At 39.2% G+C, this 20790-nt stretch overlaps 1 protein-coding gene across 4 annotated transcripts in view; it reads left to right on the top strand.

Annotated features, from left to right (window-relative positions):
* The window catches only part of pdxdc1 (pyridoxal-dependent decarboxylase domain containing 1), a 53406-nt gene that overhangs the window by 975 nt on the left and 31641 nt on the right, over positions 1 to 20790 (top strand). The window contains exons 2-8 of one of the 4 annotated variants that reach the window (XM_054759078.1): positions 3253 to 3342; positions 10615 to 10680; positions 14877 to 14960; positions 16547 to 16696; positions 18795 to 18984; positions 19108 to 19176; positions 19250 to 19328. In XM_054759078.1, the coding sequence (XP_054615053.1) occupies positions 3269 to 3342; positions 10615 to 10680; positions 14877 to 14960; positions 16547 to 16696; positions 18795 to 18984; positions 19108 to 19176; positions 19250 to 19328 (712 nt within the window). In that variant the 5' untranslated portion in view covers positions 3253 to 3268. Of the gene's footprint in view, positions 1 to 3252; positions 3343 to 10614; positions 10681 to 14876; positions 14961 to 16525; positions 16697 to 18794; positions 18985 to 19107; positions 19177 to 19249; positions 19329 to 20790 lie in introns of all 4 variants that reach the window. The other 3 variants (XM_054759077.1, XM_054759080.1, XM_054759079.1) reach the window with 3 other exon arrangements.

Raw genomic sequence — 20790 nt, 5'->3', positions numbered from 1 at the left:
TTAATTAACATTTTGAACCATTAAAATAATTCCAGAGGTTTCTGAAACTACAGACTAAAACCAGGCTTTGATACAAAGCAGAGTAAGGCTTTGTTAGATTTAGAGTTTGTCTTACCCCTTCTCTCACCCCTTCCCCTACACTTAAAACTTAGGGGGGAAGAAGCCACTAAGAAATGGGACACCACTTGTTTCTCATTACATCATCGCCCGCTTGCTGGCGGTGACATAGCCGTATAAGATACTGAAATTGTAAATAATAAATGTTTCCAACCACAAACTAAGGTGCACACTTTTCTTCATTATTTCAGTGTTATATTGCCTACTTCAGAACACCTTTTTAAAAAAATAAAAGGCCCATATTTTTACAAACCGTGACATTTATTGCAAAACAACAAAACTAATAAATATTGGTGTGAAAAAGTGTTAGCCCCCTTCCTGATTTTTTTATTTTTTATTTTTTGCATTTTTGTCACACTTAAATGTTTCACATCATCAAACAAATTTAAATAATGGTCAATGACAACACAACTGAACCCATAATGCAGCTTTTAAGTGAAAATTTTTGTTATTAAGGGAGAAAAACAATCCAAACCTACATGGCCCTGTGTTAAAAAGTGATTGCCCCCGAAACCTAATAACTGGTTGGGCCACAACTGCAATCAAGCATTTGCGATAACTTGCAATGAGTCTCTTACAGTGCTGGGGAGGAATTTTGGCCCACTCATCTTTGCAGAATTGTTGTAATTCAGCCACATTGGGTGAGGGTTTTCGAGCATGAAGCGCCTATTTATGGTCATGCCGCAGCGTCTCAATAGGATCTTTGAGTAGGCCACTCCAAAGTCTTCATTTTGTTTTTCTTCAGCCGTTACAGAGGTGGTCTTGCTAGTTTGTTTTGGATCATTGCCCTGATGCAGAAGGCAAGTTTGTTTCAGCTTGAGGTTTGTTTTTTTTTTTCTCGAGACCACCAGAGTGTTTTCCCAAAGGTCTTGGGGATCATCACGATGTTTTCTGGCAAAATTGACACAAGCCTTAATGTCCTTTTTGTCTTTACCCCTAATGTCTTTCTTATGATCGAGTCATGAACACTGACCTTAAAGGGATAGTTTGGATTTTTTTACATGAAGTTGTATGACATCCTCATCAGCAACAGTGCATCAAAGGGGACTTGCCCCCCACTTCGTCCCGTGAGACGAGTTCTGGTTGGATTTTGGTGATGAGGAATGTAGTTCCGGTTAGCTGGTACAGAGTTTGGCTTCTCAGAATAATATGCATTCAAAAGAGTAATACATTTGCATCACAAAAATGGCTCCTCAAAAAATCAAACCTCACAATCGCTCAGCGTTACTTTCTTTCCCGTCGTATCTCTGCATGTCCGTTGTTGTGCAGGTGTTCCAGAGTGTTTACAAGTGCAGATGCGACGCGGGAGTCTCTCGTCTTCGTCCGCTGTGGACAACACAACACAACACAACTGAACACAAAATGCAGTTTTTAAAATTCATCTTTTTATTATTAAGGGAGAAAAAAATCCAAACCTATGTGGCCCTGTATAAAGTTTCATTTAAAAACTGCATATTGTATTCAGTTGTGTTGTCGTTGACTAATATTTCAATTTGTTTGATGATCTGAAACATTTAATTGTGACAAACTTGCAAAAAAATAAGAAATTAGGGAGGGGGCAAACTCTTTTTCAAACCACTGTATTTACATCCATTGTCGTCTTCAGTCATGGTAAACTACGGCGCATACGCAACAATCTTTTCGCCGATAGTCCAGGCTCTCACTTTAAGAAACGCACTGTCAACCGATTGCTTGTCTTGCGAAACCTGTTGTATGTCGCTACATACATATATCGATTGATCTCAGGATTTATGGCTGATTCTTATCAATCAAGGAGGCTTCCACAGACACCGACGTATCGCTCGCTTGTCAAACCGGATATCTGGTTGCATCAGTTTATCGTTCACAACCCGACATATTGCCGCTGTATCTTGTAATCTTAAACCCTTATCATTATTTCATTGATAACTTGATGTTTGTTTATTATAATAATGATTATCAAATACATAATATTTTCAATGATGAATTAAAATGATGAAATATCCAAGCGCTGCATGATTTTTTTTTATGTTTCTTTTTGTCAGGATACTAATACACTTATACGAAATGATGTGTATGACACTTCGGGACTGCTACCACAACTATCAATCTCTTTACAGTCAGTACTCATATGTCCATCCATTTTCTGGTCGCCAGACAATCGCACATATAGACAAACAATCATTCACGCTCACATTCATACCTATGGACAATTTAGAGTCACCAATTAAGCTAACATGCATGTTTTTGGAATGTGGGAAGAAACTGGATTACATGGAGAAAATGAGAAAAGCCACGCGTGCAAGGGGGAAACATGCAAACTCGTTTGTAAACACAGAGATGCCCAAGCGGACATTTGAACCCTCCTGATCTCCTGACTGTGTGGCCAACATGCGGCCCAAGCACATACAATATAGGATATTACATTTGATTAATAAATTATATCTGTCAGTGCATTTTAAAATAGCAACATTTTTCACAAATGTTCTTCTAAGTCAATAACTGTGTGATCTTCACTTCACCACGTAACAAGTACGTCTTCTTTTTTTTGCCGTGTCTCCAAAAAGTTGGCAGACTGGTGCGCGCATTCTCACGTCAGGTTGTGTTTTTATAGCTCACATACTTAGCATGGGATATACTGTATGCAACTTTTCGGCACTGTTTTGTGTGTATGCAAGTTTTATAGATCAGACTCCTGGTCGGCCAGAGAATAAGACGACGAAGCAAGAGGGCTCTGTGTTGCCAACTTAGCAAGTTGTGAAATTTAGCGAGTAATCAGACCCCTCTAGATACCTTTTTTTTTTTTTTCCAAAAGAAGAGTCTTGCAACAAATCTAGTGGAGACTTTTGGAGATTCTTAACATGAAAGCGCATATTGCTCTTCTCAATGAGCAGTAAGTACTGCTGTGTGCCCCTGCACCATCTAAAAGAACCCACAGGCGGAGCCATCTTGTTTGTTTAGCCACATAGAAGTTCATCTGTAGTTTTAAACATTTGCTTTTCATAGTCTTTACTTACTTTTTGCATATGCATCACAGCAAATTCTACAAATTACACAATTACATCATTTTTGTCATTTCCTCACCTCTGCAACCCGCCATGCCACACATAAATTGCAGTCCTGTGGTACTGCCTAATGTATTTGATGTTTTCCCAGCCCACACACACCTTTGATGATGGACTCCACATTGATTCAAGTGGACAAGAATCTGACTGAAGCCATGAGGATCTTGGGAGATGAACAGAGGTGAGATGAGTGTGTTCAGCTACGTGCACACAGAAAGCAAATTGCTTGTTTCCTTTCACATTGTTGCTTGACAGCTCCAATAACACAGCTTCTAATTCACCTGTACTGTAGACCAGTGATTTCCAACCACCATGCTGCTGAGAAATGATCCAATTTCACTTAAAGGGGACGTATTATGCTTTTCGTCTTTTCTGACCTACAAATGTTGTCACAATGTTGTGTTCTCGTGTTAAACGATGCCAACGCGTCAGATAATGAGGTTCGCGCATTGGGAAGTGAGACCTGAAAGCAGTTTTGGATGGCTCTTCTGGCTGTGTTTTCCAGAGTATACTTTGGGAATCACTGAAACGTAACTTCCACCGTTTTGTATTATTTATTTAATTGTGTTTGTTACAAACCTTTCCATGTCACCAAATTGACAACAGATCGTGTTTTATAGACAACAGGCACAAAGAAAGTATTTGATCGTGTAGCAGACGACACACACACAGCTAGCAAGAAGTGCACTGAAGCGCACTCGCTAAAACATAACATAACATAACACGTAGCGTGCCTCCTCACTGGGACAAAGAGACTGAATGACTGACAGGAGGGCTTGCTCACTGCGTTGATTCTACGATAGAACCAGCGTGCCCAGGTATTGAGACAGATGCATGGAAACCTTTGTCATCCAGCCTGTTTGATAGAGAGACAGAGAGAGGGAGGACGAAAACAAACACGTATGGACATGTCATATCAAGGCCGGAAAAATTATATAGTTTGTGCGTTTAATTGATTTATTGACTATGGTGACAGGACGAGTGGCATGTATTTTCCCAACGGCAATTCATACTGTCTTATTATTTTATTTCTGCAATGAGCCATGTTCCACAGATGGCCCCTGGGCCACACTTTGGACACCCATGCATGTTTCACCAGGAAGACAGGTACTGCCAGTGTGTCTGCTCCACAATCAGAGGTGGAGATCCTGCGCGGGGGATACTTCACCTTTGTGGAAGGCTTGTATTTAATTACCGAATAAATGCACGATACAAGAAACACTTCCTGCTTTTCACGTTTAATGCACACCCCTGCTTTCTAAACACAGCCACCATGCCGCTAAATTGTCAACACGGTTCTCCTCTACATATGAGGCGTGTTTTGAAGCGGAGTTAGGGTCGCCACATTTCGACTTCATGTTGGACACACACTCCAGGAGAACCAGAGTATAAAGTGGAGGGAGCCACTTGCTGTGGCTGCCGTGGTGGATATAGTCGACACCTGCTCCGAGCAGACCCGGTGCTGCCATTAGTATTGATGGTGATTAATATTAAAGATGATTAAGGGTGCAGACATGTCCGAACATTTGCGTGTTTTGACCTGATAAATCCTGATAAAAACCAAGGTAGGTTAGATTGCAGGGTTTAAAGTGTGTGCAAAGCAATTCATGTGCGCTCCAAAAATGTCTTGCACATTGCCACTTCCATATTACTGTATTATCATTCATAGTAGCAATGCTATACTGTAGTTCAGTCTGCCCTGTTCTCACGAGACAGCTTTTCTCCAAATGAGAAGTCTCATCATGTTTTAATCTCATGACACCACTATTATGAGTTTATCTGTCTATGCCAGCCACCTTTGGTGACAGGCACAACAATTAAATCCTCTTCCACTCCATGGCAGAAGTTCGACAATCAACCAGGGTAGCTACCTGTTGACATTCATACATCATTTTTGTTTGGTGGTATGCTGTGAGATTTTTCTCATGTTATGTGCCTTTTCTCAATTCAGGTTGGGAAACACAGCCCTAGACTTTGTTATCCAGTGGTTGCCTCACTGGTCATTAGGGGTGTTTTTTTTGTTTAGAGAAAAGCTGTCTCGTGGGACGAGGGTAGCGAGACGTCTATCAGACTGTGAACTTAGCTACATTGCTACCGTGAATGATAATACACGTAATTTGGGAGTGGCCGTGTGCGAGGCAGGATTGGAACCACACATTAAGTGCTTTACGCACACTATAAACCTTGGAATCGTCCTGCACTGTGTTCCCAGTGTCACTCGTGACATTGTGACATTTTGTTTTGCCAGAGTTTTAAAAGCTACTGCGATGTTAAAGCGCTCATTACACCAAAACACGGTAATTTTGTTATTTTCGTTGTGAAAAATTAACATTGAAAGACATATTTCCTGTGTAAATTGTGTGCTCGATTGTTGAACTAGTTACTGTTCATTACAGTTTTTGTCACTTTTTCCGGGACTGGAGAAGGTGCAAGTTACAGTGATATGAAAAAGTATCTGAACCTTTTGGAATTTCTCACATTTGTACATAAAATCACCATCAAATGTGAGCTGATCTTTGTCAAAATCACACAGATGAAAAAACAGTGTCTGCTTTAACTAAAACCACCCAAACATTTATAGGTTTTCATATTTTATGAGGATAGCATGCAAACAATGACAGAAGGGGGAGGAATAAGTAACTGAACCCTCTGCCTCAGGAGACCTAAAGAGCAATTGAAACCAATTTTACCAAACAATTACCAACAACAAAGTCAGGTGTGTGCCCAATCACTGATGAGTGGTTTAAAGCTGCCCTGCCCACTATAAAACACACACCTGGTAAGAATTGTCTTGATGAGAAGCATTGGGCCTCATTCACGAAACGTTCTTACTCACAAATGAGTTCTTAAAGTAAGATTTTTGGCATTCACGAAACGTGTTCTCAACTCACAGTTCTTAGATCTAAGAACAAATTCTACGAACGCTCAGGAGGACTCTTACGCACAAGCAAAGCTTGCACTTTCAATGCGCAATCGCCCTCATGGTGGATTTTGCAACCTGATCCCAAAAAATGTAGTGCAAATAAAATATCCCAACAATTATTTATCATCAAAACAACTAAAATATACTCCATCGATAAATATATATTCAAATCCCAATTCATCAAAAAAAAAAAAGTAGCTGGCTGGACGTGCGCTGCACAGAGAGAGAATGTATAGGGAGCATTAGATTTATTTGCTGAAAGCGACGAATATTTGATGTCCCTCTTCAGGCTTCAGGCTTCCATCTCTGTTCTTGCAGGTGTGCAGGATCATCAGAATAACATCGCAATGAAACGTGGTGTGCCTATTGTGCACGTAGCACCCCAAGATAACGACATGTGCCTCCAGCCACGTCTTGAGCCAGAGCACGGGGCTGCTGTATTAATTAGGCAGCGTCTAATCAAATGTAACCACAGAAAAAATAAATTGTCACACACAAACTATGTATTTTGACTTTATTTTTCCATCATGATTGTGTAAATATTTTCTAGAGTTTCCGAAATGGTTTGGTTTCTGATTGATGGCCCGCCTCCCGTTTCCTCCAGATCCCTCCGGTGCAGTCCAATCTTTTTTTTTTTTTAGTCTATTTTAAGTCAAAACACTTTTTAACCTCTGCGGTGGCGCGTTTCTCCGTGGAAACGGCATTTATGTTTCCTGCAATGGTGCTCCATGCCGACTCTTTTTGGATGCTTCTCAGTCTTGCCCTTGCGCGTTGCCATCTCCGCCTCCAGCTGCCTGTTGCGCACGGCACATTTTTGACCTTATATAGGAAATAATAGGCGGTGACCTATGCAAATAAGGCCTTACATGCACGTGCATCGCAGTTGGCATTCATCAACCTAAGAACACCGGTGTGAACGATTATCCCTACTTAAGAACGTGTCGTGAATGTGGCGCAGTTTCCAACTTGCGCCTTCTTAAGTACAGTTCTTAAGAAGACTTTTAAGAAGATGTTCGTGAATGAGGCCCATTGTCTGATGTGCACCATGGCTTGCTCAAAAGAGCTGTTTGAAGACCTGCGATCAAGAATTGTTGATTTGTATAAAGTTGGGAAAGGATACAAAACCATCTCTGAAAGTCTGGATGTTCATCAATCGACAGTCAGAGAAGTTGTCTACAAATGGAGAGAGTTTGGCACTGTTGCTTCTCTCCCAAGGAGTGGCTGTCCACCAAAGATGACGCCAAGAGTTCAGCGCAGAATACTCAGAGAGGTAAAAAAGAACCCTAGAGTGTCTGCTAAAGACTTACAGAAATGACTGGCACAGTCCAATATCGCTGTGCACACATCAACTATATGTAAAACAATGGCCAAGAATGGTGTTCATGGGAGGACTCCACAGATGAAGCCACTGCTGTCTTAAAAAAAAAACATTGTTGTTCGTTTAATGTTCACAAAAAGGCACTTGGACACTCCACAGAAGTTTTGGCAAATTTTTTGTGGACTGATGAGACCAAAGTTGAATTGTTTGGGAGGAACACACAACGTCGTGTGGAGGAAAAATGGAACAGCTCACCAACATCAACACCTCATCCCCACCGTGAAGCATGGTGGAGGGTGCATCATGGTTAGGGGCAGTTTTGCTGCCTCAGGGCCTGGACAACTTGCAATCATTAATGGAAAAATGAATTCAAAAGTTTATCAGGATGTTTTGCAGGAAAACCTGAGACCGTCTGTCAGGCAGTTGAAGCTAAAAAGAGGATGGATGCTGCAACAAGACAATGATCCAAAACACAGAAGTAAATCAACTTCAGAATTGTTTCAGGAGAACAAAATACACGTTCTGGAGTGGCCAAGTCAAAGTCCACACTTGAACCCCATTGAGATGCTGTGGCATGACCTCAAGACAGCGATTCATGCCAGACATCCCAGGAATCTGACTGAACTGCAGCAGTTTTGTAGAGAAGAATGGGCCATGATTAGTCCTGATCGATGTGCCAGACTGATCTGCAGCTACAGGAAGCGTCTGGTTGAAGTTATTGCTGCCAAAGGGGGGGCCACAAAATATTAAATGTGATGGTTGAGTTACTTCTGTCATTGTTTGCATGCTATCATTAAAATATGAAAACCTATAAATGTTTGGGTGGTTTTATTTAAAGCAGACACGTTTTTTTCATTTGTGTGATTTTGACAAAGATCAGATCACATTTGATGGTGATTTTATGCAGAAATGTGAGAAATTCCAAAAGGTTCACATACTTTTTCATACCACTGTACACAAAAAGTTCCCACTCAGAAGTGTCTCGTCTCGTGGGCTGAATGTATCGTGACACCCCTACTGGTCGCTCCTTGACACTGCTTTACATTGACATTATCTACATCAACCCTTTTCTTTAACTTTATACTTGTAGATTATTGATCCAAATATAGACCATAAATATAAGACACGTTTTTGTAAAGATCATTTTAAGACAATTAAAGAGAAAATGGATCTTTTTAAAATCATGTTTCATCATTAAGTTATATTTTAATATCAACACCCCATCAGTAGTTTACCAACAAAAAAACAATGCATTTCTGAGACAGAGCAGCAAGCTGAAAGGAACAAACATCTACTTAAATGACCAACTGGTAAAATGCAACACTTACCATCACCAAGAAAGCACGCAAGTAAAAACATGCACAAAGAAAGGATCCGATTGAGCAGCTTTTGTGAATTATGTGACGTAACTCAAATATTCCAAACCAAAATACTGTCTTCTGGGTTGGAAACATTGTTTTTAGATTCTGCTATTTCTACCAGCTCAGATTTCTCTAAAAGCTTCTAAAATGTATTTTAAAAGAGCGCTGGTGCCACTCAGTGCAAAGCATTCCGCCGTGAACACTACATGGGCAAAAGACACGAACCAAAGTGAAAATGACATCACAGAGCATACGGAAGTTGCCAATGCATAAAAGAAAATGCGTCTGAAACAACCTCTCTGCTCCTCTGTCTCCCTCTGTGTATGACTGACTATTCCACGGACATGCGTGTTGGCGGCCTGTTGGTTTGCCTGCAGTATTAACCTCTACACCTTTCTTTTTGAGGCTTTTACAGAAAAAATCTTTAACTTATACATATAAAATTCTCAGTCAAAACAACATAAGATGTAACAAGTACTTCTTTGTATTTAACATTTGGCCCTATACTTTGTCATGTCCTGTGTTATTCCTCGCAGTTGGAACTGGGCTTCGATGGACTTCGAAACCACGGGCATGAGCTGTGTCGCCAAAAGTTGGGCAACTTAACTGTCACAGCACAGTTAGCGCCGACGTTAGCTGCCACATTAGCACCAAACGCTGCCGGTGTGACGAGATGTGTGCCTTTATAGCGTTTTGCATCCCATAACGTATGGATTTAGTGCGTATCCAACTAATGTGTAAGCACATAACACTGCTAAAGTGCATTTTCGACATTTAACGTGAAAATCATAACCTAATAAATTGCAAATGCCATCGTTTAATCACTTGTAAACACGTATTGACACGTTGCAGCGTAAAACATAGTAAATGACGAAATACACAAATATAGCATTATTTAGTGCAAACATTGTACTCACGTTAAAGAGTCCTTCAAAAAGGATGCGCTTTTACAAGATTTACTCCATTTACAACAGGTTTCCTTGTTAGACGTATGCGCATTAGCACCATGTGGCAGAACTCGATGAAGGCACACGTGTCGTCATTCCACCGGTACGGCCACGCTGTTGTCATCGTTGTCGGTCGTCGTGTTACTCACATTGAGGGTCGGCAAATGATTCAGAAGGAGACAGGAGTCGAGGATAAGTTTACGGTTTACTCTCTACTGAACAACATCAACAAGCACTTAGCAACAGTTGCTAACAACAATCACATGACCCGGAAATGAAAGCAAAACAACTCCAAAAGACTTCTGGACAAGTTTTGACCTGCACATTCACCACGCTATGAAATAATGTAAAATTACGAGTTAAAAAAAAAAAGATTTATGTTGTGACCTTTTTTGAGCCAATGATTGCGTTTATTTTCATTTTGCTTTATTTTTTGTTTTTTTTCTTCCTCAAAAACTATTTGTCTTGTGACATGAGTTGCAGCATCAGGCACAGTACATTAAGAACTGCATTTTATTTATTATTCATTGAGAAATAATTAAGTTATTTATTGTTGTTTATTTTAAATACATGTTTCACTTCCATCATGTTTTATTATATTGTTTAAAAATAACTATTCAACAGAAAAAAAAAAATTATCTTCTTTTCAATAACGATATTTCAAAATAACACATTTTAGAGCTATAATTGTAAACTGTGATATTTTTGCCCGAGGTTATACCGTCAGAATGTCATACTGGCCCATGCCTAATAGTGATTCCATGTGCGTCCACTTTTGGATGCAACGCGTTTGCATTTCTCCAAAAATGATGCCAAATAAGAAAGCATATTCTATAGAACACAATGCCACAATATGTTATACATGTGAGTTGAACATCTGTGTTTGTGGTGTTCTTCTATGAAGAGAGCTGGAAGGAGGGACAGAGGCGTCACGCTTGAGTAGAAGCATACCTGCCCCCCTGCAGGCAGAGTAAGAAACACACACACTGGCACTGGCACGGTAAACTGGGGGTGGAACAAATATTACATGTACAATATTACAGTCCATTGTGTTGCTCTCATGATACAACACAAATATGTTTACATGCTTGCTGAAGACTTTTTACGTACAGTGATGACTAATAAGTGATATGACTGATAAGTGATTGACATCATTGATGTCAAATTTGGTACATTTATTGAGTTTCAATCATCAATCAATCATTTATTTGTATTGATATTTGCGTGTTTATGTTTTTGTAATTGTTGGACTAAACTTGGAAGAAAAAAATCCCCATACCTTTTCATTTGCGGATGTGAGTGACATGGAGTGAAATGAAACTATTGTTTATAGGCGTTTGAATTATGGTTGAACATGTTTTATGACTGTATCTTCTCAAGGGACAATACTATAGAATGAATGAATGAAACGTTGATGTACTTTACAGTTCAGGAGTCAATGTACAGCTTGTATAACAATACAAATTACTACCCGCTGAAAATGATCAATTCATTATTGTCTAAATCATATGTGTCAAACTCAAATTTCATCCGGCTCGTTGAACTGTTTGGAAATTAGCATTGAGTTGGCCCGCAACACGGACCTTAACAAAGTGCTTGCATCGATCTGCATAATCAAGCCGTTTATCTGGTATCAACTACTCTTCTGGTGTGAGAATCTTAAAGGTGGTCACAGTATTTATAGAGCATGAATTGCACAACCATTGTTACTTAGGATGCCAGAATCCAGTTCGGTCCGTGACCAAAAGTCGGCTTTGACTTTTGGCTCCTTGTGCAATTGAGTTTGAAACCCCTGGTGTAAATAGTAGGCTTGCACCTAATGATTATTTTAATTGTTGACTAGTCTGCAATTATTTTTACGATTAGTGGACTAGTCAAGTGATTATTGCTTATATGATCTTCTATACACGTTTGAGTCCCAGACTGATGGTAAATTGTAGTAAAAACAATTACATGTTCTGTAAATGCAACAAAAATAATAATTTTATCTATGCTTTATTAGTTTAGCATTAGAGGCGAAGAGGACAACATAACACCGGTGTGTTTGCGTTTAAAGTATGTTTAAACAGAAGGCATTAATACAATCACCCGCTTCAGTGACACAATCCAAAGCAGCTTAGGTGAACACTAACTTTGAACACTGGGAAGAATGTCAACATTTATAGACCTATTGGTTCATAATGGTGACTAAAAATCATCCAAAGCGTGGAAGCATTTTGAGAGGTTTAAAGGTCAAAAGGACAAAATCTAACGAATCAGATTTAATTATGAAGTTAGTCAAAGACAGCCGTACTCAACACTGTACTCTATTCCAAGCTACACAGTATTGCCTAAAAGTGAGTACACTGCTCACATTTCTGCAGATATTGTATTATATCTTTTCATGGGAAAACACAAAAAAAATGACAATTGGATGCAATGTAAAATAGGGATATTCTACGGAAGGGGTGCCAAAAGTGTAACATAGCAAGCAAAAACTGATATTGTTATTTTCTAATCATTTTGCACATTAAAATAAAGTATCACTTGTTCTTTTTCAGTTTATGAAGAAAAATGTAATAGAAAATAGAACATTATGGTGTATTTTATGACAGCAAGGCACTGTTTATTGAAATTTCAGTTGTAAAATTTACATAAAAAATGCTCTAATTTATTCACCTTTTTTTTATGAAGGTTAAAAAAAAAATTGGGTGAGTTTCCTGAAAGGGGGACCAAAAGTGTGGGACAGCAAGCATAATTGAAGTTATTTCTTTTTAACCAGTTTGCATATTAAAATAAAGTATGACTTTAATGTATATTGCTATATCATCTATATCTAGCACGATAAATGCTTTAAAATGACCTTAATTGACACAAACATGCTCCAAAATGGTGACATATTTTAAATGTAACAAAGCTACTGGATGGACCCCGCTTCAAATTCAGTGTGAGACTCAACACGGTGTTCTTCAAAGCATTGTTAGTTAGCACCAGAGTAACACACTTCACTTTCCGCTGAAACATGATGTAAAACAGTAGTTCCCCAAAGTGTATTGTTAGAAAAAATTAGGGGTGTAACGATTCATTCTATTAACGATTCAATTCGTATCACGATTCGTGGTTGCCGATATTAGATGATATTGATTGGCTGGCGACCAGTTCAGGGTGTACCCCGCCTGTCGCCCGAAGTCAGCTGGGATAGGCTCCAGCATGCCCCCGCTACCCTAAAGAGGAGAAACGGTATAGAAAATGGATGGATGGATGGTTCATTTAGAACGATACCATCCGAAACGATTCCATAACTTTTTAGCCAAAATTCAGCCAATACCTGGGTACTGGACAGTGCAGGTGAAGTTTCCTAGATTTCCATTGTTTTTTGGTCAGGAATCAGGTATAAATGATTCATAATGCTGACATATGAGGGAAAGGCTTCCTGAGACGTCATCTGTACTTCTGTGAAGAAGGTGTCGGACGTTTCACTCCTCATCCGAAGAGCTTCGTCAGCGAACTAACAAGTGCTGGTAGCCTAGGCCTTAAATACAGTAAGAGTGGGCGGAATAGGTGTGCCAATGCCCTCCTCCTATTGGTTCCTTACACTAAGACTGGGAGGAGTTGTGGTCTAATCCTCTCCTACCATTAGCACCTCCGATCAAAGGGAAGTGTAGCTCCCTGTAGTTGGGACATATGTTGGGACATATATGCTGACATATGTAAGAATAAATTATCAATGAGTACAAAAAAATTGTTAAAAATGCAATACAAAATCAGGATGAACAGAGGTTGGTATAGCTTGACTAATTAATTAATTGTTAACTATAAATAGTTCTAATTATGCAAATTCCTCAGCAAATTAATGTGGTATGTGGTATGTCTTCAATTAGGCGTTGAAACTTTCTCACCTGTACTGGCCAATGGAAGCAGGGGCGTTTTGTGCTGATAATCCTCCTGATCAGAGCAGCTATTTGAAAGAACGGTGCAGCAACTTGCAAGTAATGTGGCCTCATTGTACCTTTTGCCACTGAGAGGGTCGGGATGGATCCTCTGTCTTGACACGCTTAACGGAGACACTGAACAGGATACCGTGGTGTGGTGGGTGTATGATAATAAGTTTTGATAATGATGAGTCCAAACCGTGAGAGCGAACAGATACAGTACTTTGCATGTGAAGTGATGGCAGACGGTGTGCAGCAGTGTAAGGAAATGTGGTAATGCAAAAGAAGAATACATAAGAAACGCGAGTGTAAATGTGTGACAAAACGAATGGTCAACAAAAATTACGGCTTCCCAGCCTTTCCTCACTCCTCCTTCCTCCTTCCACCAGCAAGCGCGTGCCAGTTATTGCTTCCGCGTATGTTTTGACCTGGACATGCCTCGCTGGATGATGACGTCACTAAGCGTCACTGCTACTGGACCATAAACTACCATGTAGAGGTGTACAAAACGTCCTTACTTTGAATATTGTCCCCATAAATGTCACTTTAAAGGAGTTTCAAATAAGGACAGATGAGTTAAATATTAATGACGTCGACGATGACGTCAAAGACACAGACTGAGACGAGCAACGTCTTTATCGAGTCTTTATCATTAAAGGCACTAAAAAAACCACACATCCATAAACAGCCTGCCATGCTTAAATCCAATGCTTTATTTCCTCGCATCGATTAAATTGATTGATTACATTTGAAGCAACGTTAGAATTGATATATGCTGTCCGGAATGGAAACCTGCCGTACACAGATTGATGTAGTTGGATCATAGGAATATAAATAGATGCATCGATGTCGTGAACCCCCTAGAAAAAATACATCAGTGGAAATCTTGAATGTAATGCATATCATGGAAATTACGCCATATTTCTGATTTTGAATCAGTGTCACTTTTGTTATTGTCTGAATTTTGACAAAAACCCTGAAATAGCACACAAATACTCTGAAGCTCATATTATGTGTCAATGTCACATTGTCTTAAAGTGTCATTTGTTCACTATTGTCCCATGATAAGATATAATAACATATTTGCAGAACTGTGGTAGGGGTGTGAGGTACTGTACACTGACTACACTTAAGTTATCTCCTAATTGAAATTTTCTAGGACTGTATTGTCTCTTGAGAAGATCCAATTAAATGGTTGCTGAAATTTGAGCGGATGTACAAGTTTTTGTGAGATATTGTATTATCTCCTGTGCAGTGGTCAGGATGTTGCCACGGTACTGCACCTTGTTCACAGCCTCATCCATGAAAAGGAGGAGGGAGAAGACAAACCAAGCCCACAGTAAGTAGTTAACTAACTTGTAAATACATAGCATCATTAGGACTTGGTGTGTCTGTTACAGTTGTCCCATTTAATGTTTGTTTTTAAACTAACTCAAGTGCACAGTGGTAATTTATTGAAACGTTTTCTTTTGTGGCAAAATTCAAATATGATTCTAGACATTTTACTAGGACTGCAGTGATTAGTCAACATAATCTTCGTCGATTACAAAAATTTGTCAACAGAGATTTGTTACTGTCAACGAGTCACTTAGATTCCAGCCTTTAATGCAGGGTTGCATATTCCAGCCTTTAATACAACGTCGCGTATGGAGAAGTCAAAGGATACTGGGTCGTTTTGATACTTTTTATAATGTAAATATTATTTTGTTATTGGAATTTCTTGACACCTATTATTACATCTTTTTGCCCTTTTTTTGTGCTGTTGTTGTTGGGTTTCTTTTTTACAATGTGCTGCGGCCCATTGAAAAAAACAAGCTGTGGGCTGCTGTTTGGACACCGTTGCATCCAGAAGAAGAAAACACATGAGGGCAAGAAGTAGAAAGGAAAAAATGGCAAGTCAGAAGCAAGAAGCAGAGTTACCAAAGATACCTTTTCACGCCTCCTCTCCGCTACTAACCGCTCCTCACCTTGCCCTCCCAACTACGATGGGTTTCTATCAGCTAATGCTATACAAAACCCAAGCACACTGACAGGCAATCAATGTCCACTTTAGCCTGTGTTTGTCCTGTGAAGAGAAACAGTAAAGTTAGAGATTAAAAATCACTCACGTAAGTAAAACAGGCTGCTAATGTTTTGACTATCATAAGGAATGTTCATGTTTACATTTTTGTTCCTTTTGAGGTAAATAATGGCAGCTGAAAAATCTTAGCAGTACGGGACAAAAATCCCTGACATGATTGATCAATTTTTGAGAATTTACCGTTCACGTTCAAAAATAAAACAATGTAGAACATTATTACAAACAATATACTGTATAACATAATTAAGCAAAGGTGATGAATCATGCCACGGACCCTTTAACTTTGTGTAATAAAGCAAAACGTTTTCATAGGTACTTTGTTTCTTTTTTTACAGTTTACTCTATAGGTTTTGACAATGAGTTAGGATCAAGTCGCAGACTCACACGTGGACAGCAGATTATAAAGGCAATAATTCTTTGACTAGTCGACAAATCAAAAAAATAATTGCTGCCTATTCGGCTATTAAAATAATAGTTAATTGCAGCTCTACTTTCTACATGATATCGACACTTACTGTTATAAGGAGGTTATTCTGAATTTTAGCTGATATCTGTTACTGACACATTGGGCAGTGGATAGCTTTTCCAAGCCTGCAAATTTTATGTGATGGGGATCTGCCTCTGTACTCCTTCCTCTCCAAATTTCTGTGCCAGTCTGGAGAATCAAATTAACAACACGTCAGTCACAAGTCCTTTATCAACAGCTGCCTCTGCCTGCAGTCCACTTAAAACAAGAACAAAGGAAATATGTTTTAGCTAAACAACGTCCAAACAAAAATTATTTTATTTTATAGAAGAAAAAACAATAGGAGTGCTGTTTGCAAACGGCTGTTTGGTGTCTCCAGGAGGATGCAGAATGTGGGTGAACAAGGTCACATGGCACTATTGGGGCACAGTCTGGCAGCCTACATCTCCATGCTTGACCGAGAGCGACTTCGGAAGCTTACTACTCGGATCTTGTCGGATACCACACTATGGCTCTGCCGACTGTTCAGGTAACCCTAAAACTCACCACATGACTGTGTTTGCAACATGGAGATCATGCAGTTAGACGCAACCCATGGTCATTTTAAACAATTCACTCTCCAATTAAGTCATAACATATGATAACACTTAATTTGAATTTTAAAAATGGAGTGTAAAATAATCATAAATAATGATAATAAACATGATTTATATAGCACATTTATATAACATATATATAACACAAACAGTTACAAACTGCTGTACAGGAAATCAGCAAGATTAAAAACCTCAAATACATTCAACAGTGTCAAAGGATGCGAATGTAAACAGTTAGATGAATAGGTTTGGGTGAATTGGGAATTTAATTAGACCCAGTAAAATCATATCTGTAAAAGTGTGTTTTAAACGTGATTTAATTGAAGACAGAATCTGCTTGCCTGATCTCTTATGGAAGGTTGTTTCAGAAAGCCGGAGCACTGATACTGTCTTACGGAAGTAAAGATGGCTACAGTGTGTGTGCTCTCCTCGGCGTGTTGGTGGCAATTTCAAGGATTTTTTGCAACGGGAGTCAATATTTTCTTAACCAAATGATCCTGCGTAGCAGATTTAAGAAAAAAAGAGGGCAAGAATTTTGGATGTGGCGGTTTGCAGAGAACTTGGTGCGACGTCTGTTCCGAGGAGCTTGTCGGAGCCATCCAGCCACATATGTCGGTGCTGGGACATTGCCGTGAGCCGCTCCACTGACAGTTTTTAAAAATAATTTTCATATGACATGAAGAGCTTTTTCCTACATCAGCGGGTACCTTTTATCCAAGTCTCGGTAAGCACGGCAAAACACACCTTTCGATGACATATAGGTCGCATACCGTTCAGACGGAATTATATCTACATACAAATGAAGAATGGAATTGTGCTGTTTACACGGACATGAAAAAGTTAGATACAGGTCACATATGAACAAAAAAATCTGAATTGACCTGCAGTGTAAACGTAGTCTTAGAAACAATCTTCAGGGCTGCGGAGCTCTTCGCACTTTGAATTTCGCAGCTTCAACCTGTCACGGTTTTTCAAAAACGGTCTAAAATACAAATTCAGTAGACGCATTCAAAGACGATGTGAATTTATGTAGTATTCTCTACTTGTCACTGCAATGTTCGGTGAGACACACAAGCACCAGACTTGATCGCCAGAACAACAGACTTTTATTTCTGGTTTGAATTATCTCACAACAGGCACAGTAACACCTAACACGAACTACTGCTGTGGCCGTAACACACAGCAAACTAAGACTCAACTCTGAACTCACTTCCATTCAACACCGCAACGCATTTACAGCGACACACATGAGCACAGATCTTATTTATGTCTTAAATGGCGTATTTTTTGGTATTATGTCTCCTATATTGGCTAATACGGTTGTAAAGGTTACTGTAGGTATGCCCTAAGGTTAAAAATTGTATTTAGAAGGTCTTAAACAGGTTTTCTATGCTCTTAACTACAAAAATATTCAATATACTGTATGAATAAGGAATCCTACTTTGCAGAAATTCACCTATCGCAGTCTGGTCTGGAACCAATTAACAATAATTAATTATATTATATTATATTATATTATATTATATTATATTATATTATATTATAATAATAAATACATCAATTAACCTCAATAAATGATGGATTGCTGTATTTTTTCAGAATTTGTTTTGCAGAACACACATCTCATTCACCATAAGTAATAATTCATAAATACGTGATAATGTACAGCACACATGTACCATTGTTAGAAACCTCAAAGCATGAAGACATATGTTTTTTCAGCAAGCGTTGAGATTTTGCACTTTCTTCGGTGGTGCTCGAACCATAGTTTTGTGTTGTGACAGCACCATGGCTCTGATTGTGTTCTTTAATCACCTTACTTTATCATTTGTTAGTGGTGAGGACCCAGGTGCTTTCTTATAGTAGCATTGATTGTGTCAGGGCCAATAATTACCTGTCTTGTCCATGTTGCTATGTGTTCTTTTTTTGTCATTTGTTGTTGTTCATGACACAAGGCTTTCTGTTTTCAGTGCCTGTCTTTAGATGTTTGTCGCTGACATTTCATTCACACCTGTCTATTCTGTCATTTAGATATGAGAACGGTTCAGCTTACTTCCATGAAGATGACAGGGAAGGTTTGGTCAAAGTTTCTCGACTCGTTATCAACGCGCGCTATGAGGAGTATGCCTCTGAGGGCTATGCTGTCCTCAGCTCAAAGCAGCCTGTCATCTACCAAAGCGCATCCTGCAGGCCTGGCCTGGGACAACATGTGTGTAACCAGGTAGGCGGACAAAAAGGACTTTTTTGAGCTTGTTCTTTGGTATATTTTACTGTAGAAAAATTTGGGAACCTACCGGTAGGTATTTACTGTAGCGTATTTTAATGTCAGTCTTTGTGTCATTAGCTTGGCTTGCCTCTCTCCAGTTTGTGCACAGTCCCATGCAACACCCTCTTTGGATCCCAGCATCAAATGGTAGGAGAACACAAATGAAAGTAGTGATTGGAACTGATGGAAATTATATAAATATCTTATTTTTGATGCATAGGATGTTGCTCTATTGGACAAACTAATCAAAGAAGACATAGAAAGTGGGAAGCTCCCTTTGTTGTTGATCGCCAATGCAGGTAAAACAAAACCACTATTCCTACAGGATGTTGAATTAACTCTAAATGTGGCATATGTATACTGTATATACACGCATGGTTGAAATTGTTGGTACCCTTACGCCAGAGAAGGAAAAACACAAGAATTACTGAAGTAAGTGGAAAAAAACAAACTAATGAAACTGGCCTGCATAAAATTGATAGTACTCTTAACATCATACAGTGGAACCTTGGTTAGCAACATTAATCTGTTCCAGAAGATCCGACTCGATGCTCGCACCCTGACCGAATAATGTTTTCCCTTAAGAAATAATGTAAATCCAATTAATCTGTTTCAGAAAGCCAAAAATGTTGAAGCAAAACACTTTTTATAGCTTTGTAATTAAAGTTTTACATGCAGAAAACACTTTGAAATGCATTTGAGTACATACAAATGAGGACTGAAAGGGATAGAAGAACATTTTAGGTTACTTTTACCTTCATTGAAGATGTTATTCTTGCCAAAGACACCATATTGCAGCGAGATAAACATGGACACCACCTTTGTGTTTTGCCATGGGGTATTTCTTGAATTCAATAGTATTTCTTGCCTCAAGTTTCTGCTTTTCTTTTGATCACAGCTATATACAGTGATGCAAAAAAGTGTTTTCCCCCTCCATGATTTCTTTTTTTTTGTTGCCTGTTTGTTACACTTTAATGTTTCAGATCATCAAACAAATTTAAATATTAGTCAACGGCAACACAACTGAACACAGAATACAGTTTTTAAATGAAACTTTTACTATTAAGGGAGAAAAAACCTACATGGCCCTGCGTGAAAAAGTGACTGTCACGTAAACCCAATAAACGGTTTGGCCACCCTTAGCAGCAACAACTTGCGAATCAGTCTATGACAGCGCTGTGGAGGAATTTTGGCTCACTCATCTTTGCAGAATTGTTGTAATTCAGCAACATCGGAGGGTTTTCAAGCATGAACGGCCTTTTTAAGGTCATGCCAAAGCATCTCAATAGGATTCAGGTCAGGACTTTCACTAGGCCACTCCGAAGTCTTCATTTTGTTTTCCTTCAGCCGTTCAGAGGTGGACTTGTGTTTTGGATCATTGTCCTGCTGCAGAACCCAAGTTGGTTTCAGCTTGAGGTCACGAACAGATGCCCGGACATGCTCCTTCAGGATTTTTTGGTAGACAGCAGAATTCATGGTTCCATTTATCACAGCAAGTCTTCCAGGTCCTTGAAGCAGCAAAACAGACCCAGACCATCACACTACCACCACCACATTTTATTGTTGGTATAATGTTCTTTTTCTGAAATTCGACGTTACTTTTACGCCAGATGTAATGGGACACACACCTTCCATAAAGCTCAACTTTTGTTTCGTCAGACCGTAGACTATTTTCCCAGAGGTCTTTGGGATCATCAAGGTGTTTTCTATCTAAATTGACACAAGCCTTAATGCTCTTTTTGTTCAGTAGTGGTTTTTGTC

The sequence above is a fragment of the Dunckerocampus dactyliophorus genome, chromosome 18 (assembly GCF_027744805.1).
Source record: "Dunckerocampus dactyliophorus isolate RoL2022-P2 chromosome 18, RoL_Ddac_1.1, whole genome shotgun sequence".
NCBI lineage: Eukaryota > Metazoa > Chordata > Actinopteri > Syngnathiformes > Syngnathidae > Dunckerocampus > Dunckerocampus dactyliophorus.
The sequence above is the reverse complement of the archived record's forward strand: the minus strand, read 5'-3'. Positions and strand labels throughout refer to the sequence as shown.